The 20630-nt window shown below is 24.5% G+C and overlaps 1 protein-coding gene across 1 annotated transcript; it reads right to left on the bottom strand.

The window, feature by feature from the left end:
* Window positions 1-11227: 11227 nt before the first annotated feature.
* LOC132931214 (uncharacterized) lies at window positions 11228-13246 on the bottom strand. Its single transcript, XM_060997336.1, has one exon. The coding sequence runs from the start codon at window positions 13037-13039 to the stop codon at window positions 11228-11230; it is 1812 nt and encodes a 603-aa protein (XP_060853319.1). The 5' UTR covers window positions 13040-13246.
* Between the last annotated feature and the right edge of the window lie 7384 nt (window positions 13247-20630).

Genomic DNA, 20630 nt, shown 5'->3' with positions numbered 1-20630 from the left:
TCATCAAAAAACCCCATAAAAACCGCTTTAAATTCATTAAATAAATTAAATTTAACATTTTTCCTTAACAACCCCCAATAATAAAACGATTTAAAACCAGCAATTTCCTTAAAATGTATTAAAAAAACCATTAATTCATCAAAAAAACCCATAATAATTGATTTAAATCCATCAATTAAATTAAATTTAACATTTTTCCTTAACAACCCCCAATAATAAATGATTTTTAAAACCAGAAATTTCCTTAAAATGTATTAAAAAAACCATTAATTCATCAAAAAAAACCCATAATAATTGATTTAAATCCATCAATTAAATTAAATTTAACATTTTTCCTTAACAACCCCCCATAATAAATGATTAAAAACCAGAAATTTCATTAAAATGTATTAAAAAAACCATTAATTCGTCAAAAAACCCCATAATAATTGATTTAAATCCATCAATTATATTAAATTTAACATTTTTCCTTAACAACCCCCCCATAATAAATGATTAAAAACCAGAAATTTCCTAAAAATGTATTAAAAATACCATAAATTCATCAAAAAAACCCCATAAAAACCGCTTTAAATCCATCAAATAAATTAAATTTAACATTTTTCCTTAACAACCCCCCATAATAAATGATTAAAAACCAGAAATTTCCTAAAAATATATTAAAAATACCATTAATTCATCAAAAAAACCCCATAAAAACCGCTTTAAATCCATCAAATAAATTAAATTTAACATTTTTCCTTAACAACCCCCAATAATAAAGATTTAAAACCATTGAATACATTAAATTTAACATTTTTCCTTAACAAACCCTCATAATAAATTATTAAAAACCAGAAAATTTCCTTAAAATGTATTAAAAAACCATTAATTCATCAAAAAAACCCCATAAAAACCGCTTTAAATCCATCAATTAAATTAAATTTAACATTTTTCCTTAACAAACCCCCATAATAAATGATTAAAAACCAGAAATTTCCTTAATATGTATTAAAAAACCATTAATTCATCAAAAAACCCCATAAAAACCGCTTTAAATTCATTAAATAAATTAAATTTAACATTTTTTCATTAACAACCCCCAATAATAACCGATTTAAAACCATCAAATACATTAAATTTAACATTTTTCCTTGACAAAACCCCATCATAAATGATTTAAAAACCAGAAATTTCCTTAATATGTATTAAAAAAAACCATTAATTCATCAAAAAAACCCAAATAATTGATTTAAATCCATCAAATAAATTAAATTTAACATTTTTCCTTAACAACCCCCAATAATAAACGATTAAAAACCAGAAATTTCCTTAATATGTATTAAAAAAACCATTAATTCATCAAAAAAAACCCAAATAATTGATTTAAATCCATCAAATAAATTAAATTTAACATTTTTCCTTAACAACCCCCCATAATAAATGATTTAAAACCAGAAATTTCCTTAATATGTATTAAAAAAACCATTAATTCATCAAAAAAACCCATAATAATTGATTTAAATCCATCAATTAAATTAAATTTAACATTTTTCCTTAACAACCCCCCATAATAAATGATTAAAAACCAGAAATTTCCTTAAAATGTATTAAAAAAACCATTAATTCATCAAAAAACCCCATAATAATTGATTTAAATCCATCAAATAAATTAAATTTAACATTTTTCCTTAACAAACCCCCATAATAAATGATTAAAAACCAGAAATTTCCTTAAAATGTATTCAAAAAACCATTAATTCATCAAAAAACCCCATAATAATTGATTTAAATCCATCAAATAAATTAAATTTAACATTTTTCCTTAACAACCCCCAATAATAAAGATTTAAAACCATCAAATACATTAATTTTAACATTTTTCCTTAACAACCCCCCATAATATATGATTAAAAACCAAAAATTTCCTTAAAATTTATTAAAAAAACCATTAATTCATCAAAAAACCCCATAATAATTGATTTAAATCCATCAATTAAATTAAATTTAACATTTTTCCTTAACAACCCCCCATAATAAATGATTAAAAACCAGAAATTTCCTTAAAATGTATTAAAAAAACCATTAATTCATCAAAAAACCCCATAATAATTGATTTAAATCCGTCAAATAAATTAAATTTAACATTTTTCCTTAACAACCCCCAATAATAAACGATTTAAAACCATCAAATAAATTAAATTTAACATTTTTCCTTAACAACCCCCAATAATAAACGATTTAAAACCATCAAATAAATTAAATTTAATATTTTTTCTCAACAAACCCCCATAATAAATTATTAAAAACCAGAAATTTCCTTAACATGTATTAAAAAACCATTTATTCATCAAAAAACTCCATAAAAACCGCTTTAAATCCATCAAATAAATTAAATTTAACATTTTTCCTTAACAAACCCCCATAATAAATTATTAAAAACCAGAAATTTCCTTAAAATGTATTAAAAAACCATTAATTCATCAAAAAACCCCATAAAAACCGCTTTAAATCCATCAATTAAATTAAATTTAACATTTTTCCTTAACAAACCCCCATAATAAATGATTAAAAACCAGAAATTTCCTTAATATGTATTAAAAAACCATTAATTCATCAAAAAACCCCATAAAAACCGCTTTAAATTCATTAAATAAATTAAATTTAACATTTTTCATTAACAACCCCCAATAATAACCGATTTAAAACCATCAAATACATTAAATTTAACATTTTTCCTTAACAAAACCCCATCATAAATGATTAAAAACCAGAAATTTCCTTAATATGTATTAAAAAAAACCATTAATTCATCAAAAAAACCCAAATAATTGATTTAAATCCATCAAATAAATTAAATTTAACATTTTTCCTTAACAACCCCCAATAATAAACGATTAAAAACCAGAAATTTCCTTAATATGTATTAAAAAAACCATTAATTCATCAAAAAAACCCAAATAATTGATTTAAATCCATCAAATAAATTAAATTTAACATTTTTCCTTAACAACCCCCCATAATAAATGATTTAAAACCAGAAATTTCCTTAATATGTATTAAAAAAAACCATTAATTCATCAAAAAAACCCATAATAATTGATTTAAATCCATCAATTAAATTAAATTTAACATTTTTCCTTAACAACCCCCCATAATAAATGATTAAAAACCAGAAATTTCCTTAAAATGTATTAAAAAAACCATTAATTCATCAAAAAACCCCATAATAATTGATTTAAATCCATCAAATAAATTAAATTTAACATTTTTCCTTAACAAACCCCCATAATAAATGATTAAAAACCAGAAATTTCCTTAAAATGTATTAAAAAAACCATTAATTCATCAAAAAACCCCATAATAATTGATTTAAATCCATCAAATAAATTAAATTTAACATTTTTCCTTAACAACCCCCAATAATAAAGATTTAAAACCATCAAATACATTAAATTTAACATTTTTCCTTAACAACCCCCCATAATATATGATTAAAAACCAAAAATTTCCTTAAAATTTATTAAAAAAACCATTAATTCATCAAAAAACCCCATAATAATTGATTTATATCCATCAAATAAATTAAATTTAACATTTTTCCTTAACAACCCCCAATAATAACCGATTTAAAACCATCAAATACATTAAATTTAACATTTTTCCTTAACATCCCCCAATAATAAACGATTTAAAACCAGAAATTTCCTTAAAATGTATTAAAAAAACCATTAATTCATCAAAAAACCCCATAATAATTGATTTAAATCCGTCAAATAAATTAAATTTAACATTTTTCCTTAACAACCCCCAATAATAAACGATTTAAAACCATCAAATAAATTAAATTTAACATTTTTCCTTAACAACCCCCAATAATAAACGATTTAAAACCATCAAATAAATTAAATTTAACATTTTTTCCCAACAAACCCCCATAATAAATTATTAAAAACCAGAAATTTCCTTAAAATGTATTAAAAAAACCATTAATTCATCAAAAAACCCCATAAAAACCGCTTTAAATCCATCAATTAAATTAAATTTAACATTTTTCCTTAACAAACCCCCATAATAAATGATTAAAAACCAGAAATTTCCTTAATATGTATTAAAAAACCATTAATTCATCAAAAAACCCCATAAAAACCGCTTTAAATTCATTAAATAAATTAAATTTAACATTTTTCCTTAACAACCCCCAATAATAACCGATTTAAAACCATCAAATACATTAAATTTAACATTTTTCCTTAACAACCCCCAATAATAAACGATTTAAAACCAGAAATTTCCTTAAAATGTATTAAAAAAACCATTAATTCATCAAAAAAACCCATAATAATTGATTTAAATCCATCAATTAAATTAAATTTAACATTTTTCCTTAACAACCCCCAATAATAAACGATTTAAAACCAGAAATTTCCTTAAAATGTATTAAAAAAACCATTAATTCATCAAAAAAACCCATAATAATTGATTTAAATCCATCAATTAAATTAAATTTAACATTTTTCCTTAACAACCCCCCATAATAAATGATTAAAAACCAGAAATTTCATTAAAATGTATTAAAAAAACCATTAATTCGTCAAAAAACCCCATAATAATTGATTTAAATCCATCAATTATATTAAATTTAACATTTTTCCTTAACAACCCCCCATAATAAATGATTAAAAACCAGAAATTTCCTAAAAATGTATTAAAAATACCATAAATTCATCAAAAAACCCCATAAAAACCGCTTTAAATCCATCAAATAAATTAAATTTAACATTTTTCCTTAACAACCCCCAATAATAAAGATTTAAAACCATTGAATACATTAAATTTAACATTTTTCCTTAACTACCCCCAATAATAACCGATATAAATCCATCAAATTAATTAAATTTAACATTTTTCCTTAACAACCCCCAATAATAAACTATTTAAAACCATCAAATACATTAAATTTAACATTTTTCCTTAACAACCCCCCATAATAAATGATTAAAAACCAGAAATTTCCTAAAAATATATTAAAAATACCATTAATTCATCAAAAAACCCCATAAAAACCGCTTTAAATCCATCAAATAAATTAAATTTAACATTTTTCCTTAACAACCCCCAATAATAAAGATTTAAAACCATTGAATACATTAAATTTAACATTTTTCCTTAACTACCCCCAATAATAACCGATATAAATCCATCAAATTAATTAAATTTAACATTTTTCCTTAACAACCCCCAATAATAAACTATTTAAAACCATCAAATACATTAAATTTAACATTTTTCCTTAACAACCCCCCATAATAAATGATTAAAAACCAGAAATTTCCTTAAAATGTATTAAAAAAACCATTAATTCATCAAAAAACCCCATAATAATTGATTTAAATCCATCAAATAAATTAAATTTAACATTTTTCCTTAACAAACCCCCATAATAAATTATTAAAAACCAGAAATTTCCTTAAAATGTATTAAAAAAACCATTAATTCATCAAAAAAACCCATAATAATTGATTTAAATCTTTGAAATAAATTAAATTTAACATTTTTCCTTAACAACCCCCCATAATAAATGATTAAAAACCAGAAATTTCCTTAAAATTTATTAAAAAAACCATTAATTCATCAAAAAACCCCATAATAATTGATTTAAATCCATCAAATAAATTAAATTTAACATTTTTCCTTAACAAACCCCCATAATAAATTATTAAAAACCAGAAATTTCCTTAAAATGTATTAAAAAAACCATTAATTCATCAAAAAACCCCTATAATAATTGATTTAAATCCATCAATTATATTAAATTTAACATTTTTCGTTAACAACCCCCCATAATAAATGATTAAAAACCAGAAATTTCCTAAAAATGTATTAAAAATACCATTAATTCATCAAAAAACCCCATAAAAACCGCTTTAAATCCATCAAATAAATTAAATTTAACATTTTTCCTTAACAACCCCCAATAATAAACGATTTAAAACCATCAAATAAATTAAATTTAACATTTTTCCTTAACAACCCCCAATAATAAACGATTTAAAACCATCAAATAAATTAAATTTAACATTTTTTCCCAACAAACCCCCATAATAAATTATTAAAAACCAGAAATTTCCTTAAAATGTATTAAAAAAACCATTAATTCATCAAAAAACCCCATAAAAACCGCTTTAAATCCATCAATTAAATTAAATTTAACATTTTTCCTTAACAAACCCCCATAATAAATGATTAAAAACCAGAAATTTCCTTAATATGTATTAAAAAACCATTAATTCATCAAAAAACCCCATAAAAACCGCTTTAAATTCATTAAATAAATTAAATTTAACATTTTTCCTTAACAACCCCCAATAATAACCGATTTAAAACCATCAAATACATTAAATTTAACATTTTTCCTTAACAACCCCCAATAATAAACGATTTAAAACCAGAAATTTCCTTAAAATGTATTAAAAAAACCATTAATTCATCAAAAAAACCCATAATAATTGATTTAAATCCATCAATTAAATTAAATTTAACATTTTTCCTTAACAACCCCCAATAATAAACGATTTAAAACCAGAAATTTCCTTAAAATGTATTAAAAAAACCATTAATTCATCAAAAAAACCCATAATAATTGATTTAAATCCATCAATTAAATTAAATTTAACATTTTTCCTTAACAACCCCCCATAATAAATGATTAAAAACCAGAAATTTCATTAAAATGTATTAAAAAAACCATTAATTCGTCAAAAAACCCCATAATAATTGATTTAAATCCATCAATTATATTAAATTTAACATTTTTCCTTAACAACCCCCCATAATAAATGATTAAAAACCAGAAATTTCCTAAAAATGTATTAAAAATACCATAAATTCATCAAAAAACCCCATAAAAACCGCTTTAAATCCATCAAATAAATTAAATTTAACATTTTTCCTTAACAACCCCCAATAATAAAGATTTAAAACCATTGAATACATTAAATTTAACATTTTTCCTTAACTACCCCCAATAATAACCGATATAAATCCATCAAATTAATTAAATTTAACATTTTTCCTTAACAACCCCCAATAATAAACTATTTAAAACCATCAAATACATTAAATTTAACATTTTTCCTTAACAACCCCCCATAATAAATGATTAAAAACCAGAAATTTCCTAAAAATATATTAAAAATACCATTAATTCATCAAAAAACCCCATAAAAACCGCTTTAAATCCATCAAATAAATTAAATTTAACATTTTTCCTTAACAACCCCCAATAATAAAGATTTAAAACCATTGAATACATTAAATTTAACATTTTTCCTTAACTACCCCCAATAATAACCGATATAAATCCATCAAATTAATTAAATTTAACATTTTTCCTTAACAACCCCCAATAATAAACTATTTAAAACCATCAAATACATTAAATTTAACATTTTTCCTTAACAACCCTTAATAATAAAGATTTAAAACCATCAAATACATTAAATTTAACATTTTTCCTTAACAAACCCCCATAATAAATGATTAAAAACCAGAAATTTCCTTAAAATGTATTAAAAAAACCATTAATTCATCAAAAAAACCCCATAATAATTGATTTAAATCCATCAAATAAATTAAATTTAACATTTTTCCTTAACAAACCCCCATAATAAATTATTAAAAACCAGAAATTTCCTTAAAATGTATTAAAAAAACCATTAATTCATCAAAAAACCCCTATAATAATTGATTTAAATCCATCAATTATATTAAATTTAACATTTTTCGTTAACAACCCCCCATAATAAATGATTAAAAACCAGAAATTTCCTAAAAATGTATTAAAAATACCATTAATTCATCAAAAAACCCCATAAAAACCGCTTTAAATCCATCAAATAAATTAAATTTAACATTTTTCCTTAACAACCCCCAATAATAAAGATTTAAAACCATTGAATACATTAAATTTAACATTTTTCCTTAACTACCCCCAATAATAACCGATATAAATCCATCAAATTAATTAAATTTAACATTTTTCCTTAACAACCCCCAATAATAAACTATTTAAAACCATCAAATAAATTAAATTTAACATTTTTCCTTAACAACCCCCAATAATAAACGATTTAAAACCATCAAATAAATTAAATTTATCATTTTTCCTTAACAAACCCCCATCATAAATTCTTAAAAACCAGAAATTTCCTTAAAATGTATTAAATAAAACATAAATTCATCAAAAAACCCCATAATAATTGATTTAAATCCGTCAAATAAATTAAATTTAACATTTTTCCTTAACAACCCCAATAATAAACGATTTAAAACCATCAAATAAATTAAATTTAACATTTTTCCTTAACAACCCCCCCATAATAAATGATTAAAAACCAGAAATTTCCTTAAAATGTATTAAAAAAACCATTAATTCATCAAAAAACCCCATAATAATTGATTTAAATCCATCAAATAAATTAAATTTAACATTTTTCCTTAACAAACCCCCATAATAAATTCTTAAAAACCAGAAATTTCCTTAAAATGTATTAAAAAAAACATAAATTCATCAAAAAAACCCCATAATAATTGATTTAAATCCGTCAAATAAATTAAATTTAACATTTTTCCTTAACAACCCCAATAATAAACGATTTAAAACCATCAAATAAATTAAATTTAACATTTTTCCTTAACAACCCCCAATAATAAACGATTTAAAACCATCAAATAAATTAAATTTATCATTTTTCCTTAACAAACCCCCATCATAAATGTTTAAAAACCAGAATTTTCTTTAATATGTATTAAAAAAACCATTAATTCATCAAAAAAACCCATAATAATTGATTTAAATCCATCAAATAAATTAAATTTAACATTTTTCCTTAACAACCCCCAATAATAACCGATTTAAAACCATCAAATACATTAAATTTAACATTTTTTCTTAACAAACCTCCATAATAAATGATTATAAACCAGAAATTTCCTTAAAATGTATTAAAAAAACCATTAATTCATCAAAAAACCCCATAATAATTGATTTAAATCCATCAATTATATTCAATTTAACATTTTTCCTTAACAACCCCCCATAATAAATGATTAAAAACCAGAAATTTCGTAAAAATGTATTAAAAATACCATTAATTCATCAAAAAACCCCATAAAAACCGCTTTAAATCCATCAAATAAATTAAATTTAACATTTTTCCTTAACTACCCCCAATAATAACCGATATAAATCCATCAAATTAATTAAATTTAACATTTTTCCTTAACAACCCCCAATAATAAACTATTTAAAACCATCAAATACATTAAATTTAACATTTTTTCTTAACAACCCCCCATAATAAATGATTAAAAACCAGAAATTTCCTTAAAATGTATTAAAAAAACCATTAATTCATCAAAAAACCCCATAATAATTGATTTAAATCCGTCAAATAAATTAAATTTAACATTTTTCCTTAACAACCCCCAATAATAAACGATTTAAAACCATCAAATAAATTAAATTTAACATTTTTCCTTAACAACCCCCAATAATAAACGATTTAAAACCATCAAATAAATTAAATTTAACATTTTTTCTCAACAAACCCCCATAATAAATTATTAAAAACCAGAAATTTCCTTAACATGTATTAAAAAACCATTTATTCATCAAAAAACTCCATAAAAACCGCTTTAAATCCATCAAATAAATTAAATTTAACATTTTTCCTTAACAAACCCCCATAATAAATTATTAAAAACCAGAAATTTCCTTAAAATGTATTAAAAAACCATTAATTCATCAAAAAACCCCATAAAAACCGCTTTAAATCCATCAAATAAATTAAATTTAACATTTTTCCTTAACAACCCCCAATAATAAAGATTTAAAACCATTGAATACATTAAATTTACCATTTTTCCTTAACTACCCCCAATAATAACCGATATAAATCCATCAAATTAATTAAATTTAACATTTTTCCTTAACAACCCCCAATAATAAACTATTTAAAACCATCAAATACATTAAATTTAACATTTTTCCTTATCAACCCCCAATAATAAATGATTAAAAACCAGAAATTTCCTTAAAATGTATTAAAAAAACCATTAATTCATCAAAAAACCCCATAAAAACCGCTTTAAATTCATTAAATAAATTAAATTTAACATTTTTCCTTAACAACCCCCAATAATAAACGATTTAAAACCAGCAATTTCCTTAAAATGTATTAAAAAAACCATTAATTCATCAAAAAAACCCATAATAATTGATTTAAATCCATCAATTAAATTAAATTTAACATTTTTCCTTAACAACCCCCAATAATAAATGATTTAAAACCAGAAATTTCCTTAAAATGTATTAAAAAAACCATTAATTCATCAAAAAAAACCCATAATAATTGATTTAAATCCATCAATTAAATTAAATTTAACATTTTTCCTTAACAACCCCCCATAATAAATGATTAAAAACCAGAAATTTCATTAAAATGTATTAAAAAAACCATTAATTCGTCAAAAAACCCCATAATAATTGATTTAAATCCATCAATTATATTAAATTTAACATTTTTCCTTAACAACCCCCCATAATAAATGATTAAAAACCAGAAATTTCCTAAAAATGTATTAAAAATACCATAAATTCATCAAAAAACCCCATAAAAACCGCTTTAAATCCATCAAATAAATTAAATTTAACATTTTTCCTTAACAACCCCCAATAATAAAGATTTAAAACCATTGAATACATTAAATTTACCATTTTTCCTTAACTACCCCCAATAATAACCGATATAAATCCATCAAATTAATTAAATTTAACATTTTTCCTTAACAACCCCCAATAATAAACTATTTAAAACCATCAAATACATTAAATTTAACATTTTTCCTTAACAACCCCCCATAATAAATGATTAAAAACCAGAAATTTCCTAAAAATGTATTAAAAATACCATTAATTCATCAAAAAACCCCATAAAAACCGCTTTAAATCCATCAAATAAATTAAATTTAACATTTTTCCTTAACAACCCCCAATAATAAAGATTTTTTTTTTTTTTTTTTTTTTTTTATAGCTTTTAGTATGTGACTATAATAGCTCAACAATTATTAAGTAAAACAAGTAATAGCTATGACAAAAATATAGTAAAACAATATATGGTAGTTAAAAAGAAAGAAGTAACAAATTATAGTATCTAATTAAATAATGATATGCGTAGATACCACCTTATATTACAAAGCCAGCTTCCAATAAAAAATGTATTATTTTTTTTATAACTGTTTCGACTTGGGTGTTGAGTATAGAAGGGAGAGTGGGAGGAATGTTTAAGAGCTTAATATAATTAATCAAGGATGTACGCTTAGAATACAATGACGGACAGTCAAATAGTAAATGAGAGATGTCACAGATGCTTTCGGTTATGTGTAGTGTACAGAGGGGAGAGTCATTTAGGCCAAGTTTGTATGCATGATCTGGAAGAAGTGAGTGGCCCACGCGGAGTCGGTTAAAACGGACAATGATAGACCGTGGTAGGTCTAAGTTGTAGAACCAAGTTTTTTTATTAGTGATACTGGGGACAATTGATTTATACCTAGAAGCAAAGTGAGCAGGCAGGTTATTCCAGTGATTGGACCAGAGGCTGATAATATGACGACGCAATAAAGGGGAAAAATCGGTCCAAGGCAATTGCGCAAGAGGAGGAAGGATAGTATAGGATGCAGCTTTGGCGAGCCCATCAGCCGTTTCGTTCCCATGTATGCCGATGTGGCTAGGGATCCATAAAAATTGAATATGATGATTGGACTGCTCGAGAGTGTATATATATGATTTAATTAGAAAAACAAGAGGGGATAATTTAGAATTAAATGGATTAGATGTAAGAGATTGTAAGCAGGACATGGAATCAGAAGCAATTAAGTATCTATTAGGGGCTAAATCAGAAATAAAAAGAAGAGCTTCGAGAATAGCGTAACATTCAGCAGTGAAGGAAGAGGACGAAGGGGGGAGATTGTTAGAGAAAGAAATATGAAGTTCGGGAATATAGAAGGCATAGCCGGCTGATAAAGGAGACACTGAACCATCGGTGTATATGATAGTGAAGTTGGGGTAATTAAGGTTGAGGAAATTAGAAAAAAGTTTATTAACAAAAGAAGAAGACATAGATTTAAGTTCAACGAGTGAAAAATTAGAAAAATTGTCAATTTGGACTAAAGGGGTATAAAGGAGAGAGTCAAAAGGTTGCTCATAGAGTGGAAGTTTATAAGAGTTTAAGACAAATTGGTGAAAATTGGAGAGAGAGTTTGCAGCAATTGATAGGACCGGCATTGACTTGGGTGTATAACGCCAAGTGATATATAGAGAATAGAAGGTATCGAATATAATGTGGTTGGAATGAGCTAAAGATTTTAAAATGAATTTTCCTGCGAGCCATCGGCATCTAATATTAAAAGGAGGACAGAAGGTTTCAACTTCCATCGCCGGACCAGGGGTAGACCTAACATATCCCATTATAGTTCTAAGACAAGACGATTGGAGCATATTAATTTTTTTCCAGTTGGAGTAGGCGGCCGAGCCGAAAAGAAAACAACCATAGTCCAATTTAGAACGTATGATAGAGCGATAAATGGATAGCAAGCTAGAAGGATGGGATCCCCACCAAGTATTAGATACAGTCCTGAGGAAGTTTGACCAACGGGATGTGAAGAGAGAAAGTGAAGATATGTGAGGTATCCAACGCAGTTTGGTATCAAGGGTAATGCCTAAATAGGTTACGGTTGTAGCAAAAGGAATGAGGTAATTGTCTAGGTATATGTTATGTGGATCAAAATATCTGCGCCGAGTAAAAATAACCGATTTACATTTCTCAGGAGCGATTTCCAGAGATACATTAGATAAAATGGTTTTTAGATCTTGAAGAGCAGCATTTAATCGTTCTATGGCGAGAGGTAGAGATTTATTTGAAGAAAAGATGACCATATCATCTGCGTAGATAAGGCAGTTATGGCCAGACTTTGAGAGATTTTTTGCAACGAGGCTCATGTATATATTAAATAGAAGGGGACTGAGGCAACTTCCTTGTGGGAGACCTGTGAATGTAGAACGAGAACTAGAAGAACCAAATGAAGAAGAGAAAACGAGATTCCTTTTATTGAAAAGGGAGAGTAATATATTGCCGAATTCCGGAGGGGCATTTAAAGAGATAATATAATCAACAAGAATATGTATATTAACAGAGTCAAACGCACCCCGTATGTCTATGAAAGTGGCCACAAAATATTCTTTATTATTGAAGGAATGATAGATGTTACCAATGAAAGTTGAGAGGCATTCTATGGTACCCATGCCTTTCCTAAACGCGAAAAGATTAGGAGGCAGTATGGAATTTGATTCGAGCCACCAGTCAAGTCTTGTTTTGAGCATATGCTCAAAAACTTTACATAGTGAGGAGGATAGTGCAATAGGACGGAAAGATGTATTTGAATTTGATTTAGGTATCGGAATGACTCTGTAGAAACTCCATGAAGTAGGGAACAGCTGAGTGACTAGCAAATTATTGAAAATATCAAGAAGAGAGGCTAACGCAATATCAGGAAGTTGTTTTAGCAGTGCGGGCGAAATGTTGTCGAGTCCCGGGGCAATGGATTTCCGTGAAAATATAGCAAACTTTAATTCGGAGATTGTAAATTTGTTAGAAAGAACGTGAGGATGTGACGTATGGGGGTAGTAGGGAGGACTAGTTTCTAATTCGGAGGGGGCGTAGCTCGGAGCAATTTTAGCGCAAAATGCGTCAAACCAATCATCGTTATCAGGGCGTATGGTGGGAATAACACAATTTTTAAATCTTCTAGCTGTGGCCCAAAGATATTGAATTGAACAGGAAGGGTTTAAATTGGAACAAAACTTTTTCCAGCTATTTCTTTTTTCATTTTTAAGAAGACGAGTGGTGTGTGCACAGACGTTGCGGTATTTGAGAAGATCAGATAAACTGCCAGAGCGACGAAAAATTTTAAAGTGTAAGGATCTAGTTTTGACGGCCTCCGAACAAGACGGGTTCCACCACAAGGGAGAGGATGTATGCGATTTAGGATTGGTTTTTTTAACTGGTATAGCCAAATTTGCGGCGTTTAATATAATTTCTGTAAAGTTGGAGTAAGAATTAATTAAGGCAGAGTCCTCGGCAGCCGAGGAATAATAAAGATTTAAAACCATTGAATACATTAAATTTAACATTTTTCCTTAACTACCCCCAATAATAACCGATATAAATCCATCAAATTAATTAAATTTAACATTTTTCCTTAACAACCCCCAATAATAAACTATTTAAAACCATCAAATACATTAAATTTAACATTTTTCCTTAACAACCCCCCATAATAAATGATTAAAAACCAGAAATTTCCTTAAAATGTATTAAAAAAACCATTAATTCATCAAAAAACCCCATAATAATTGATTTAAATCCATCAAATAAATTAAATTTAACATTTTTCCTTAACAAACCCCCATAATAAATTATTAAAAACCAGAAATTTCCTTAAAATGTATTAAAAAAACCATTAATTCATCAAAAAAACCCATAATAATTGATTTAAATCTTTGAAATAAATTAAATTTAACATTTTTCCTTAACAACCCCCCATAATAAATGATTAAAAACCAGAAATTTCCTTAAAATTTATTAAAAAAACCATTAATTCATCAAAAAACCCCATAATAATTGATTTAAATCCATCAAATAAATTAAATTTAACATTTTTCCTTAACAAACCCCCATAATAAATTATTAAAAACCAGAAATTTCCTTAAAATGTATTAAAAAAACCATTAATTCATCAAAAAACCCCTATAATAATTGATTTAAATCCATCAATTATATTAAATTTAACATTTTTCGTTAACAACCCCCCATAATAAATGATTAAAAACCAGAAATTTCCTAAAAATGTATTAAAAATACCATTAATTCATCAAAAAACCCCATAAAAACAGCTTTAAATCCATCAAATAAATTAAATTTAACATTTTTCCTTAACAACCCCCAATAATAAAGATTTAAAACCATTGAATACATTAAATTTAACATTTTTCCTTAACTACCCCCAATAATAACCGATATAAATCCATCAAATTAATTAAATTTAACATTTTTCCTTAACAACCCCCAATAATAAACTATTTAAAACCATCAAATACATTAAATTTAACATTTTTCCTTAACAACCCCCCATAATAAATGATTAAAAACCAGAAATTTCCTAAAAATGTATTAAAAATACCATTAATTCATCAAAAAACCCCATAAAAACCGCTTTAAATCCATCAAATAAATTAAATTTAACATTTTTCCTTAACAACCCCCAATAATAAAGATTTAAAACCATTGAATACATTAAATTTAACATTTTTCCTTAACTACCCCCAATAATAACCGATATAAATCCATCAAATTAATTAAATTTAACATTTTTCCTTAACAACCCCCAATAATAAACTATTTAAAACCATCAAATACATTAAATTTAACATTTTTCCTTAACAACCCCCCATAATAAATGATTAAAAACCAGAAATTTCCTAAAAATGTATTAAAAATACCATTAATTCATCAAAAAACCCCATAAAAACCGCTTTAAATCCATCAAATAAATTAAATTTAACATTTTTCCTTAACAACCCCCAATAATAAAGATTTAAAACCATTGAATACATTAAATTTAACATTTTTCCTTAACTACCCCCAATAATAACCGATATAAATCCATCAAATTAATTAAATTTAACATTTTTCCTTAACAACCCCCAATAATAAACTATTTAAAACCATCAAATACATTAAATTTAACATTTTTCCTTAACAACCCCCAATAATAAACGATTTAAAACCATCAAATAAATTAAATTTATCATTTTTCCTTAACAAACCCCCATCATAAATTCTTAAAAACCAGAAATTTCCTTAAAATGTATTAAAAAAAACATAAATTCATCAAAAAACCCCATAATAATTGATTTAAATCCGTCAAATAAATTAAATTTAACATTTTTCCTTAACAACCCCAATAATAAACGATTTAAAACCATCAAATAAATTAAATTTAACATTTTTCCTTAACAACCCCCCATAATAAATGATTAAAAACCAGAAATTTCCTTAAAATGTATTAAAAAAACCATTAATTCATCAAAAAACCCCATAATAATTGATTTAAATCCATCAAATAAATTAAATTTAACATTTTTCCTTAACAACCCCCCATAATAAATGATTAAAAACCAGAAATTTCCTTAAAATGTATTAAAAAAACCATTAATTCATCAAAAAACCCCATAATAATTGATTTAAATCCGTCAAATAAATTAAATTTAACATTTTTCCTTAACAACCCCCAATAATAAACGATTTAAAACCATCAAATAAATTAAATTTAACATTTTTCCTTAACAACCCCCAATAATAAACGATTTAAAACCATCAAATAAATTAAATTTATCATTTTTCCTTAACAAACCCCCATCATAAATGTTTAAAAAACCAGAATTTTCTTTAATATGTATTAAAAAAAACCATTAATTCATCAAAAAAAACCCATAATAATTGATTTAAATCCATCAAATAAATTAAATTTAAGATTTTTCCTTAACAACCCCCAATAATAACCGATTTAAAACCATCAAATACATTAAATTTAACATTTTTCATTAACAACCCCCAATAATAAACGATTTAAAACCAGAAATTTCCTTAAAATGTATTAAAAAAACCATTAATTCATCAAAAAAAACCCATAATAATTGATTTAAATCCATCAATTAAATTAAATTTAACATTTTTCCTTAACAACCCCCATAATAAATGATTAAAAACCAGAAATTTCATTAAAATGTATTAAAAAAACCATTAATTCGTCAAAAAACCCCATAATAATTGATTTAAATCCATCAAATAAATTAAATTTAACATTTTTCCTTAACAAACCCCTATAATAAATTATTAAAAACCAGAAATTTCCTTAAAATGTATTAAAAAAACCATTAATTCATCAAAAAAACCCATAATAATTGATTTAAATCTTTGAAATAAATTAAATTTAACATTTTACCTTAACAACCCCCCATAATATATGATTAAAAACCAGAAATTTCCTTAAAATTTATTAAAAAAACCATTAATTCATCAAAAAACCACATAATAATTGATTTATATCCATCAAATAAATTAAATTTAACATTTTTCCTTAACAACCCCCAATAATAACCGATTTAAAACCATCAAATACATTAAATTTAACATTTTTCCTTAACAACCCCCAATAATAAAGATTTAAAACCATTGAATACATTAAATTTAACATTTTTCCTTAACTACCCCCAATAATAACCGATATAAATCCATCAAATTAATTAAATTTAACATTTTTCCTTAACAACCCCCAATAATAAACTATTTAAAACCATCAAATACATTAAATTTAACATTTTTCCTTAACAACCCCCAATAATAAACGATTTAAAACCATCAAATAAATTAAATTTATCATTTTTCCTTAACAAACCCCCATCATAAATTCTTAAAAACCAGAAATTTCCTTAAAATGTATTAAAAAAAACAAAAATTCATCAAAAAACCCCATAATAATTGATTTAAATCCGTCAAATAAATTAAATTTAACATTTTTCCTTAACAACCCCAATAATAAACGATTTAAAACCATCAAATAAATTAAATTTAACATTTTTCCTTAACAACCCCCCATAATAAATGATTAAAAACCAGAAATTTCCTTAAAATGTATTAAAAAAACCATTAATTCATCAAAAAAACCCCATAATAATTGATTTAAATCCATCAAATACATTAAATTTAACATTTTTCCTTAACAACCCCCCATAATAAATGATTAAAAACCAGAAATTTCCTAAAAATGTATTAAAAATACCATTAATTCATCAAAAAACCCCATAAAAACCGCTTTAAATCCATCAAATAAATTAAATTTAACATTTTTCCTTAACAACCCCCAATAATAAAGATTTAAAACCATTGAATACATTAAATTTAACATTTTTCCTTAACTACCCCCAATAATAACCGATATAAATCCATCAAATTAATTAAATTTAACATTTTTCCTTAACAACCCCCAATAATAAACTATTTAAAACCATCAAATACATTAAATTTAACATTTTTCCTTAACAACCCCCCATAATAAATGATTAAAAACCAGAAATTTCCTTAAAATGTATTAAAAAAACCATTAATTCATCAAAAAACCCCATAATAATTGATTTAAATCCATCAAATAAATTAAATTTAACATTTTTCCTTAACAAACCCCCATAATAAATTATTAAAAACCAGAAATTTCCTTAAAATGTATTAAAAAAACCATTAATTCATCAAAAAAAACCCATAATAATTGATTTAAATCTTTGAAATAAATTAAATTTAACATTTTTCCTTAACAACCCCCCATAATAAATGATTAAAAACCAGAAATTTCCTTAAAATTTATTAAAAAAACCATTAATTCATCAAAAAACCCCATAATAATTGATTTAAATCCATCAAATAAATTAAATTTAACATTTTTCCTTAACAAACCCCCATAATAAATTATTAAAAACCAGAAATTTCCTTAAAATGTATTAAAAAAAACCATTAATTCATCAAAAAACCCCTATAATAATTGATTTAAATCCATCAATTATATTAAATTTAACATTTTTCGTTAACAACCCCCCATAATAAATGATTAAAAACCAGAAATTTCCTAAAAATGTATTAAAAATACCATTAATTCATCAAAAAACCCCATAAAAACCGCTTTAAATCCATCAAATAAATTAAATTTAACATTTTTCCTTAACAACCCCCAATAATAAAGATTTAAAACCATTGAATACATTAAATTTAACATTTTTCCTTAACTACCCCCAATAATAACCGATATAAATCCATCAAATTAATTAAATTTAACATTTTTCCTTAACAACCCCCAATAATAAACTATTTAAAACCATCAAATACATTAAATTTAACATTTTTCCTTAACAACCCCCCATAATAAATGATTAAAAACCAGAAATTTCCTAAAAATGTATTAAAAATACCATTAATTCATCAAAAAAACCCCATAAAAACCGCTTTAAATCCATCAAATAAATTAAATTTAACATTTTTCCTTAACAACCCCCAATAATAAAGATTTAAAACCATTGAATACATTAAATTTAACATTTTTCCTTAACTACCCCCAATAATAACCGATATAAATCCATCAAATTAATTAAATTTAACATTTTTCCTTAACAACCCCCAATAATAAACTATTTAAAACCATCAAATAAATTAAATTTAACATTTTTCCTTAACAACCCCCAATAATAAACGATTTAAAACCATCAAATAAATTAAATTTAACATTTTTCCTTAACAACCCCCAATAATAAACGATTTAAAACCATCAAATAAATTAAATTTATCATTTTTCCTTAACAAACCCCCATCATAAATGTTTAAAAACCAGAATTTTCTTTAATATGTATTAAAAAAACCATTAATTCATCAAAAAAAACCCATAATAATTGATTTAAATCCGTCAAATAAATTAAATTTAACATTTTTCCTTAACAACCCCAATAATAAACGATTTAAAACCATCAAATAAATTAAATTTAACATTTTTCCTTAACAACCCCCCATAATAAATGATTAAAATCCAGAAATTTCCTTAAAATGTATTAAAAAAACCATTAATTCATCAAAAAACCCCATAATAATTGATTTAAATCCATCAAATAAATTAAATTTAACATTTTTCCTTAACAAACCCCCATAATAAATTCTTAAAAACCAGAAATTTCCTTAAAATGTATTAAAAAAAACATAAATTCATCAAAAAACCCCATAATAATTGATTTAAATCCGTCAAATAAATTAAATTTAACATTTTTCCTTAACAACCCCAATAATAAACGATTTAAAACCATCAAATAAATTAAATTTAACATTTTTCCTTAACAACCCCCAATAATAAAGATTTAAAACCATTGAATACATTAAATTTAACATTTTTCCTTAACTACCCCCAATAATAACCGATATAAATCCATCAAATTAATTAAATTTAACATTTTTCCTTAACAACCCCCAATAATAAACTATTTAAAACCATCAAATACATTAAATTTAACATTTTTCCTTAACAACCCCCCATAATAAATGATTAAAAACCAGAAATTTCCTTAAAATGTATTAAAAAAACCATTAATTCATCAAAAAACCCCATAATAATTGATTTAAATCCATCAAATACATTAAATTTAACATTTTTCCTTAACAACCCCCCATAATAAATGATTAAAAACCAGAAATTTTCCTAAAAATGTATTAAAAATACCATTAATTCATCAAAAAACCCCATAAAAACCGCTTTAAATCCATCAAATAAATTAAATTTAACATTTTTCCTTAACAACCCCCAATAATAAAGATTTAAAACCATTGAATACATTAAATTTAACATTTTTCCTTAACTACCCCCAATAATAACCGATATAAATCCATCAAATTAATTAAATTTAACATTTTTCCTTAACAACCCCCAATAATAAACTATTTAAA

Source organism: Rhopalosiphum padi, unplaced genomic scaffold (genome assembly GCF_020882245.1).
Source record: "Rhopalosiphum padi isolate XX-2018 unplaced genomic scaffold, ASM2088224v1 scaffold1, whole genome shotgun sequence".
NCBI classification, from domain to species: domain Eukaryota; kingdom Metazoa; phylum Arthropoda; class Insecta; order Hemiptera; family Aphididae; genus Rhopalosiphum; species Rhopalosiphum padi.
Note: the sequence above shows the minus strand (reverse complement) of the source record. Positions and strands in the feature narration are given on the sequence as shown.